This window comes from Brachyhypopomus gauderio, chromosome 7 (genome assembly GCF_052324685.1).
Source record: "Brachyhypopomus gauderio isolate BG-103 chromosome 7, BGAUD_0.2, whole genome shotgun sequence".
Lineage (NCBI taxonomy): Eukaryota > Metazoa > Chordata > Actinopteri > Gymnotiformes > Hypopomidae > Brachyhypopomus > Brachyhypopomus gauderio.
In genome coordinates, this window is record NC_135217.1 from 4,826,929 (window position 1) to 4,837,507 (window position 10,579).

A 10,579-nucleotide genomic window follows, 5' to 3' on the forward strand; every position below is an offset into this window, starting at 1 on the left:
CGGCTGGTTCGTGCTCAGTTTTAGTGTGTGTGGTTTCTTCTCTCACCTCTGTCTAATTACAAAGGAATTAGAGTGGAAGAACGTCCGAGCTTTCTCAAACACATATTAACTGAATCTTTATTCATGGCACTGAGAGACTGACTTGGGCCATTAGGCAGTTTGCCTTTTCAGGCCGGAGATTTGACTCTGGCTCTATCTTTAGGTTCAGACCAGCCACAGGCAAGAAAGGGCTGAGGCATGGATAATTACTGAGCTCCTGAAGGTTCTTGGTGTAGATGAGAGGTTCTCTCTCTCTCTCTCTCCTCTCTCTCCTCTCTCTCTCCTCTCCTCTCTCTCTCTCTCTCTCTCTCCTCTCTCTCTCTCTCTTTCTCTCTCTCTCAGCAAGAAGTAATTACAGTACGTTGAATGCATCTGACAGAGATGTTCATTTATTAACATGGCCACTAAAATTACAGGCCCAAAATCATTAGTCATGGTTAACCGTTGCTCCTTGTGTGTCACTGCAAGGGTTGTTTTATTGCATCTCCAGTTCAATAAACGATGTCCTGGAGAAACCAAAAGCTTACACAACCACTGTGTCCCCACTGATGAAGATCTACAGACTCTTCACCTCCATTGACAAGAGTGGCAGGAATGATGGGGAACTTTCCAGAGCTCATCTTACGTTTGAAGCCCATAAATGTTCTACTTTAAACATCTGAGCTGGGAGGGGGGGGGGGGGGGGGGGGGGGGGGTGATACACCCACATTCACTCTGCAGCTTTCCTTCTACACCATGTGATTCTTATTGGACCCCCCCCCAGGCTACTCCCATCACTCACCCTTTGGCCCCTCCCCCTGCAGGTACTTCCAGTGCCCGCCCAAGTTCGGCCTGTTCGCCCCCATCCACAAGGTGATCCGCATCGGCTTCCCGTCCACCAGCCCGGCTAAGGCCAAGAAGAGCAAACGCGTGGCCATGGGCGTGTCCTCGCTGGCCCACAGCCCCAGCAGCTCCTCCATCAGCTCCGTCAGCTCCGTGGCCTCCAGCGTGGGGGGCCGGCCCAGCCGCACCGGCCTGGTGAGGGGGGGCGGGGTCACGGGCGGGGAGGGGGCGGGGTTTAGAGCGTGACTAGATTAGGACGTGTTCTCTGCTCCCGCGCAGCTGACGGAGACGTCGTCGCGGTACGCGCGCAAGATCTCGGGCACCACGGCCCTGCAGGAGGCCCTGAAGGAGAAACAGCAGCACATCGAACAGCTGCTGGCCGAGCGGGACCTGGAGCGGGCCGAGGTCGCCAAGGCAACCAGCCACATCTGTGAGGTGGAGAAAGAGCTCAACGCACTGAAGGCCCAGCACCTGCAGGTGGGGGTCACACACGCACACACACGCATACACATATATACACACACACACGCGCACACACACACATACACATATATACACACACGCGCACACACACCACACACACACACATATATATATATATATATATATATATATATACATACACACACACACACACACAAGACTGTTCCACATAGCTGGCTATGTCATGGGACGGTACACGTCATTTCTAAATACAGATTTATGACATTTCTGTGATTTATTTTTGTGTATATGTTTGTAGTTATGTGCTGTCTCCTATGTCCCAGTAAAATGACACAAAAACACAAAACACTCTTAATAAATGTCCTCTGTGCTTCATACAGTATGCAAACGAGACGGAGAGCAATCTGCAGCAAGTGCGAACCCTATTGGCCAGTGCACAGAGAGACAAGGTGGAGCTGGCCAATCAGCTGGAGGAAGAGAGGAGGTGATGTGCCGCCGTTTTTTTTACAGTCGGTGCAGTGTCACTGCTGCTATTGTGCCATTGTTCTTGTGTGGGGCTTTGTGCTCCAGAATGAGGTGCTTTTCTGACCCCTAGTGGTTGTTGTGTGCAATGACAGGAAAGTGGAAGACCTTCAGTTCAGAGTTGAGGAGGAGTCCATCACCAAAGGAGATCTGGAGGTATTTATAACTGTGCAGATAATAAGAAAAGCACAACGTTCCCTCATCACTTCCCAGCTTTGATAGATGTGTACTAAATGATACTAAATGATACTAAATGATACTACTGTACTAATGTTCACGTATAGTCATGAATAACTGAAGAATGTACCCAACACTGTAATGTGAGGCTGTAGTTTGGGCCCTGTGAGAGGCGGTATGCAGATCACCCTGACGGCCCAGGACGAGCGAGACCGGGCTGTTAAACGGGCCCACGGCCTCCAGCCTGCCTCTCTCGTCAGCTTGGTGAAGAACCAATCCGTGTCTGTAATGGTGGTCCTGTCAGGAAGTCAAGGCGCTGTCCGCCTGTGCGTGTTCGTCTCTCTGGCCTGTTTGTCTTCCTTGTCCCTCTGTGTCTCTGTTCTCTTTGCTCTCCTTTTTTCTCTTTACACTGTCTTTGTCTCCTCTCTTCCTCTTCCTGTTTGTATTTCTTCCTTTCTGCTCTGCTCTCTTTGTCTCCATTTGTATATTTCTTATTCCCTCTTTCTCTCTTTCCATGTTCCTTGTCTTTTTCTCCTCCTCACCCTTTTCCTTCTTATTCCCTTATTCTCTCTGCTTCTTTCTTTTTCCCTCAATCTCTCCCTCTCTTGCCCTTTCACTCCTTCCCCTTCTCTCCCTCGCTCTCTCCCTCCCTCCTTCTCCTCCTCTCTCCCTTGCTCTCTCTCCCTCTTTCCTTCCCCTCCCTCCCTCCCTCCCTCCCTCCCTCTTTCTCCTTCCCCTCCCTCCCTCTCTCTCCTTCCCCTCCCTCCCTCTCTCTCTCTCTCTCCCTCTCTCTTTCTCCCTCTCTCCCTCTCTCTCCCTCTCCCCTCTCTCTCCCTCTCTTTCTCCCTCCCTCTCTCTCTCTCTCCCCTCTCTTTCTCTCCCTCTTTCGCCCTCCCTCTCTTTCTCCCTCCCTCCCTCCCTCTTTCTCCTTCCCCTCCCTCCCTCTCTCTCTTTCTCCCTCTCTCCCTCTCCCACTCTCTCCCTCTCTTTCTCTCCCTCTTTCGCCCTCCCTCTCTTTCTCCCTCCCTCCCTCCCTCTTTCTCCTTCCCCTCCCTCCCTCTCTCTCTTTCTCCCTCTCTCCCTCTCCCACTCTCTCCCTCTCTCTCTCCCCCTCTCTCCCTCCCTCTCTTTCTCCCTCCCTCCCTCCCTCTCTCTCTCTCTCTCTCTCTCTCTCTCCCTCCCTCCCTCTCTTTCTCTCCCTCTTTCGCCCTCCCTCTCTCTCTCTCCCCACACCCTCCCTCTCTTTCTCCCTCCCTCTCCCTCTCTCCCCCTCTCTCTCTCTAGACTCAGACCAAACTGGAGCATGCCCGTATTCGGCAGCTCGAGCGGAATCTGCGCTTGGAAAAGTCCAAAGCAGAGAAGCTGCAGAGAGAGTTAGAGGAGAAGACGGTAAAGCGTGTAGCCAGAGTAGCTGTCCCTCCCTCCCCACGCCCACGTCCCCGCGCCATGTCCCCGTGTCTCGAGGACCTTCCTGTCCCACCATACGCTTGTCTTTGCTTGAGCTCTCGTCACGCTGCACATTTGAGAATCTCCATCATTCACTTCTAACAAGAACTTTCCATCTCACACACAGTGCAGGAGCCCCAGGGGAACCACTCTGAACTGCAGTGCGAACTAAACACACTTTCCTTTACATAAAGGCCCCGTATTCATTTATACATCTAAATTTAAGCTCGGCTTATCAACACTATTAAACTAATTATTAAGCACAATTATTATTCCTCTCAAGGCTATCAGGCTTATCTGGGTGCTGAGAGCCTAGTAAGTGTGACGCGTGTTGCAGATTATAGCTCAAACTCTGACTTCAACCTGCCATAGTAACCTCATTTGGATCTGCTGCTGAGACATAATTTGATCACAGACGGGAGTGTGTTGGCGTGTCGGAGGCCCTTGTGCCCCCACCCCCTCACTCACCGAAGCAGTCCACGCTGGCCTCACCGTCCTCTTCTCGACCTTTCGGCTCACGTGTGTGGCGTGCTCATGTGTGTGGCGTGCTCACGTGCTCTAGAGCCTCCGCCCCGCTTACAGCGAGAGGTCAGAGCTTCGCCGCGCCCTCACAGACCGTCGCGTTTGTCTTTGGCCTTCCACCAGCTAACGCGCTCGGTCCGGCTCACGCGTATTCCCACGTGCCCCGCGCATTCGCGTGTGTCAAATATCCAAATTGGCTTCTGGGCCGTCAGAACAAAAGTACACCTGCAGAACACGAGTCAGGAGAAGAATCCCGACCTCAGAGACCTTCTTCCATCACCGGTATCGTTTGCCAATTACGTGTGCTGTCGTAGCTGTGGCGTGAGCTCAGGGCTCGGCTGTGCGGGCCGTGCGGGGGAAGGCGTTCTGCACCACGGCCCATCCGCAGCTGGGGCCCTGTCAGGCACTCTGACCCCAGTTTCCAATTCAAGCTCTGCTGTTTATTAACAGGGCGGAGGGCGACCTGCTCCGACACCCAGGGGGTTGGGTAAGAGGATCAAGGTGAAGGAAAACGCAGCCATCCGCTAATTCTCTGTGCATTCTTCAGTAGTCTACGCTTACAAAGCTTCTTCCTAAACCGACAGCGCAAAAAAAATACTAAAGACGTGTGGTGTGCTCTTCCTCTCCTCTTCTGTCTGGGGAGGGCATCTTTAAACGTTTCTGGGGCTGTCTGATGACAGCACGTCTCACCACTGGTTCTTTGAGAAAAGCAAGTAAACAGTGAGATTACATGTGTATGGCTCGTCTCCGAAGACTAACGCTACTGTAGTTTCCTTTTCTGCCAAAACCGGTACCCTTCCGATGGTTCATCTTTAACAGCTTGTAGATGCAGTCGTGCCTGAGCGCGCGTGTGTGTGTGTGTGTGTGCGCCATGAATTTTCTGTTTCATCTCACATCTGCTTGGCTGCTTCCTGGAACCCAAAACAGAATGGCTTGCTAGGCCTGTCTCCTTCCCTCTTCCAGACTGCACTTTCCGGGCATGTCGACATGGGTGGGGTGGGGGGGGGGGGTGGGGGGGGGGGGTTCTTTGCCCTTGCCCTGCGCCTCCTTTGCACGAGATGGTGGACGGGCCTTTCATGTGGCTGAAAAGCCATCGGCCTTCGAGGCCAGTGATGCACTCGCCAGCCGGAAGGTTCCATGCGTTAGTGGGCTACCCTGCCAGGCATTTTACACTGTCAATTAGTCATAATCCAGCATAAACGTTGAATTATTACTGCTATTAGTGAGGCTCCATAAAATTTCTTAGCTAATCGGCTGTTGGAATGAGACAAAGCACCTAAATCTTCAGCCTTATTAGAGTTTCGAGGCTGAGCTAAGAAAATGTAGAAATGTTCAGCAGATCCAGTTGTAGCCCCCAAGCAGCAGGAACCGGAGGTCTGAGCGCACGTGGCGTTAACTGGCGTTTCGGTAAGAACCTCTCGCGTGTCCGGCAGCAAACGACGGTGGAGGAGAAGAGCCGGGTGATGCAGTTGGAGGAGGAGCTGACCCTGCGCAGGGCGGAGGTGGAGGGGCTCCAGGCGCGGCTGCAGAGGGCGTGGCCATCACCCGGCGAGGAGGAGGGGGCGGGGCCGGCGGTGCCGAGCGAGGAGGCCCTGGCCCTGCGGGAGCGTCTCCGCGAGAGGCACGAGGAGAGCGCCCAGCTGCGCGAGAGCTACGAGGCCCAGCTGAGGAGCAGCCAGCAGGAGGCCTCGCGCCTCCGGGCGTCGGGCGAGCGGCAGACGCAGGAGATCGCCGACCTGCGTCAGCGGCTGCAGCAGGCCACGCGCGAGAACATGGAGATGATGGACAGCTGGAAGGCCAAGCTGGACGCCCTGGTGGGAGACCACCAGCGCGCCCTGGAGGAGCTGAAGGCCTCGCTGACCGGCGAGCGGGGGTGTCCCAGCGGCGCGGATGGAGACGGCCCCGCGCCGGAGACGAGGGCCGCCGTGGAGAGCCTGAGGCTGGAGAAGCAGCTGGAGGTGGAGAACATGAAGGCCAAGCACGAGATCGAGGTGGCCGTGCTGGGGAAGGAGCGAGAAGACCTCCGCGCCAAGGTGCAGGAGCTGCGGGAGCAGCTGGAGGAGAGCGAGGAGAACGCCAGGACGCAGGTGGAGGCCCGGGGTGGCCAGCACGCCTCGGAGCTCCGCCAGCTCACGGAGAAGCTGCAGAAAGCCGAGCTGAGGGCCAACGAGCTGGAACGAGCCCATGAGGAGCAGGGCCGTGCCGTGCTCGCGCTCAGAGAGAAGCTGGACCTGGCTGAGAAGAAAATGGTGGACTACGAAGCGCTGCAGAATGCGGACGCCCAGAGCCGAGCCGAGATCCTCTCACTGGAGGAGAAACTGAGGGTCAGCGACAACCGGCTGCATGCCATGGAGGCCAACCACACCACCGAGAACGCCAATGTGAGTCTTGGCCGTTGGGGTGTTGCAATATATTGATAAGGGTATTTTATCGTTAACTTGTGTATCGATACTATATCGTATCGTCAAAGGTTTACGATATTAGTGAATGTGTCTCCTTGTCAGTGTGATGAGCTGTGATTGTTTTTGTATTTGGTGCAGATATTTTTTTTTTTACAGTACTGATTCAATGTGATTTTGATGTGGAATTTACACTGCACATTTTCTTTTGTGTGCGGCAGATGATAGAAAATAATGACAACTCTGAAGAAAAGATTAAGTTAAAGCAAAATATGGAAGGTTTGTATGTATGGTATATTTTGTTTTTTGTTGAATTACCATGGCAAGTAATTTAGGCTTGTGTCATGCTCCTTTAAATTACAAGATGTCTGATCTCAATAATGAACTTGACTAAGACTGTAAAAACTATTTTATACACAGCAAATATACTTTTAATATAGAAAAACCTCAGAAATGTCATTTTATGAACATTTGTGCTTTTATATTTTCATAGAAACTTTGGAGAAACTAGCCAAACGAGAAAAAGAAGCTTCCACTCTTACTACACAAGTAGACGACCTCAAAACACAAATAACAGGTAATGTTGAAAGGCTCCTGGTTAGACACACTGACGTCTGCTACAATAACTGTGACGGCAGGATTAATGAAGCTCTGCTGCTGGAACACAGCTAGTGACGTAAGCACACGGTCCTCTGTGGTCACCTCTCGTGTCACACACGCAGCCTTGGAGGAGAAGGTTCGCTTGGGGGAGAAGAAGACTGACGGACTCCTCAGAGAGAAGGTGCGCTTGGAGGAGGAGCTAGAGTCCCTGAGCAAGAAGTCCCATGATGCATCGGGCCAGCTGGTGATCATTAGCCAAGAGCTCCTGAAAAAAGAGAGGTGGGTGACCGCCTTGTGATTCAACACCAGCTCCGATAGACACTGCAAGGACCCCGACTTAGTTTGTTTTAATTTAAAGATTGTTATAAACGTGTTGTTTGAAGTACACCTCAGAAATACCAATTAGCTCCACATTCAATGCAAAACACGCGTACGCGCGCACACACACACACACACACACACACACACACACACACACATTCCTCTGGTTCATGATGGTCACAGCTCTGCTTGGCCACACTAGCGTAGGCTCCAGTGACCCTCCTCTCCCCATTTAATCCACTTAAGAGCCATTTCAGTTAATGAGGACAATCGGTCTGATTAAAATTCTGCCTTAAGTGTTATTTAACCTCTTGGATCAATGGCACATCCTGACACCTGACGTCTGCACCGGTGCTGATTATTCGTGTTCTGGGAAGATGTGTCGACACTTGGTGGAATTTGCTAGCTGCAAAATCCCACCAATGAAATGCCAGGACGTCCTGCCATTGACCTGAGCAGAAACTAAAACACAACCGTGCACATCACCGCATCCCGCTACAAAGTCCTGAAACAAAGACTTACACTGTAATGCTGCTCTAGCAGCAATGAGTCACACACTGTGTGTGTGTGTGTGTGTGTGTGTGTGTGTGTGTGTGCGTGTGTGTGTCAGGAGCCTGAACGAGCTGCGTGTCTTGCTGCTGGACTCGCCACGCCACTCGCCGAATCTGGAGCGTGATCGCGAGCCGGGCCGCGATGTGCGCAAGGCCGAGTGGCGTGTGAAGGAGCAGAAACTGCAGGACGACATCAGGAGCCTGAGGGAGAAACTGCTGCTGCTGGTGAGCCCTGCAGCCATTTCGGCTCAAAGCGCTAGAAACGTTAGCGCCGCTAGCGGTAGATGAAAGTGGCCGGTCACCCATGACAACAGTTGGTCACACACACTGTTGACCGAAACCCATCAGGCAGCAAATAGCACAACCTTGTTTGCACATGCTAACTGGGCTGCTAAGTTTGACTTTGTTACTTTGCTGGAAGTGTATTTGCAGTGTTCGGAAAGCTCCGCCGGTGTTTCCGGTGAGGACACTCTGGTATCTGGAGCTTTCCAGGTCTGTGCTGTGGGACTCCTGCCTCTCCAGAGACGTCCGAATCGGACGGCAGCTCCTTACCCGCTATTTGTTTTTGCTTCGTCTCGCCCCTCGTTTTGCTTCACATGTCTGTGCCCCCGCCCCCAACCCCACCCACCCCTGCTTCACATGTCTGTGCCCCCGCCCCCAACCCCACCCACCCCTGCTTCACGTGTCTGTGCCCCCCGCCCCCAACCCCACCCACCCCTGCTTCACGTGTCTGTGCCCCCGCCCCCAACCCCACCCACCCCTGCTTCACATGTCTGTGCCCCCGCCCCCAACCCCACCCACCCCTGCTTCACATGTCTGTGCCCCCGCCACCAACCCCACCCACCCCTGCTTCACGTGTCTGTGCCCCCGCCCCCAACCCCACCCACCCCTGCTTCACGTGTCTGTGCCCCCCGCCCCCAACCCCACCCACCCCTGCTTCACGTGTCTGTGCCCCCGCCCCCAACCCCACCCACCCCTGCTTCACGTGTCTGTGCCCCCGCCCCCAACCCCACCCACCCCTGCTTCACGTGTCTGTGCCCCCCGCCCCCAACCCCACCCACCCCTGCTTCACGTGTCTGTGCCCCCCGCCCCCAACCCCACCCACCCCTGCTTCACGTGTCTGTGCCCCCCGCCCCCTCCCCCTCCCGACATCAGGGCCGTGAGAGGTCATCGCCGGACCACCGCCGCCACTCCATGCTGGAGCCGTCGGGCACAGACGCGGAGGTGGCCCGTCTGCACCAGCGTCTGGCCAACACGGAGGAGGCACTGCGGGGCGCACTGGAGCACAACCAGCACGTGGACCAGCTGGTGCAGGCCATGCGCACGCGGCCCGAGAAGAGCCAGGTAACCCCGCCCATTTCCCCAGCCCCGCCTCCCATGCCAGTCCCCACCCACTGCGCTTGCATGATCCTATACTATCCTATCCTACTATAACGGTAGCGTGCTGGTGGGTCTGCGTGTGGCAGGTTACGGTTTTAATGCTCCACTGTGCCGTCCACGTACGAGGGCAATTTAGCATCGTGATCTTCCTGTGCCCAGTGGACTCTGTGCTGAACTCTCCCCGTTTTCCACTTGACCCACAGAATCACGGCGGTGCGAATTCTGCAAATGGGATCCATCCGCAAGATGCAGAAGAGGTTGACACCAACACCAAATAACTTCTGTCTATTCCCTCCCTCACCTTCCATCCATCATGATATTTTCTAAATGACGTCTAAATGTTCCTTTACACTCACCATCATCATCATCATACGCGTCTGGCATTCCCACGCGCTGTGCATAATGGAGAGCATCTCGTGTTGTCATGGTGTCGTGTTTGTAGGAGCGGCACTGATAACGGGGAGCACTGAGGCAAGGCGTGATCATCTGGGGACGAGGAGGAGGAGGAGACTGGAGGAGCCACTTTAGACGCTTGAACCTCCCACTAGCGCCTGGACATCTTCGCTTTTCTTTTCATGGTCAACACCAAAACGACAACTCCAGCCCGGTCAGCCGACGCCACGTAGTGAAGTTTATGTAAAACGATGCAAGATGCTATTTAACAAAAAAAAAAAAAAAAAACAACTGAAGCGGTACATTTAGGGGTCACGGTTATAGACTCCGCCCACCGGCCCCGCCCTGCAGGCTACCTCCCACAAGGACGATGACATCAGCTCGAGGGAAAACGAGAGCCCCGGGTCCCAAGAGGAGGACCTGGCCAGGACTGGACATGAAGCCTCGAACGCTGCCGACCACAGTTCAGCTCCACACGGGCCCGACTCGCACCTCTTTTAATTTATTACGCCCTTCGTGCAACTGGAGATACACTGATCTGATTTCTGTCTTGAAAGACTTGGGCTTGAAACTCCGTCAGAAGCTGTGGTGACGTCCTGTGGCGAGCGGGCAGGTCATCGGGGCTCGTTGTACTGTATCGTTTCTGTAATCTACTGTACGTATGCCACAGTATTCAGCCATGTGCCAGTATGCGGTTTTTATTGTACTCGAAGTGCGTCGTAACGTTAGGGATGCCCGCGTTTCAAATAAGCAGAAGTCTGAATCCCCTCACTACATTCCTGAACAACACTCCATTAAACATTAAGCTCATAATTATACAAACTTCTAAGCAGAATCTGAACTTCAGTAGTACCATGTTATTATTACTGTATATTTATGTATCAAGATACGGTTTGATGCGACCACTCTGCCCAGGTGTGAAGAAAATTTAGGTTTTTAATCCTCAGTCATCTAATTCAACAA

The 10,579-nt window shown here is 53.6% G+C and overlaps 1 protein-coding gene across 1 annotated transcript in view; it reads left to right on the forward strand.

The window, feature by feature from the left end:
* clip2 (CAP-GLY domain containing linker protein 2) overlaps nucleotides 1-9,907 on the forward strand; it is a 20,496-nt gene extending 10,589 nt beyond the window's left edge. Inside the window, 12 exon segments of the mRNA XM_077010797.1 lie at nucleotides 799-1,056; nucleotides 1,141-1,338; nucleotides 1,686-1,789; nucleotides 1,923-1,983; nucleotides 3,289-3,393; nucleotides 5,406-6,353; nucleotides 6,593-6,650; nucleotides 6,865-6,948; nucleotides 7,094-7,250; nucleotides 7,903-8,068; nucleotides 8,999-9,187; nucleotides 9,427-9,907. Coding sequence (XP_076866912.1) covers nucleotides 799-1,056; nucleotides 1,141-1,338; nucleotides 1,686-1,789; nucleotides 1,923-1,983; nucleotides 3,289-3,393; nucleotides 5,406-6,353; nucleotides 6,593-6,650; nucleotides 6,865-6,948; nucleotides 7,094-7,250; nucleotides 7,903-8,068; nucleotides 8,999-9,187; nucleotides 9,427-9,501 — 2,403 coding nt within the window. The 3' untranslated portion in view covers nucleotides 9,502-9,907.
* Nucleotides 9,908-10,579: the final 672 nt, after the last annotated feature.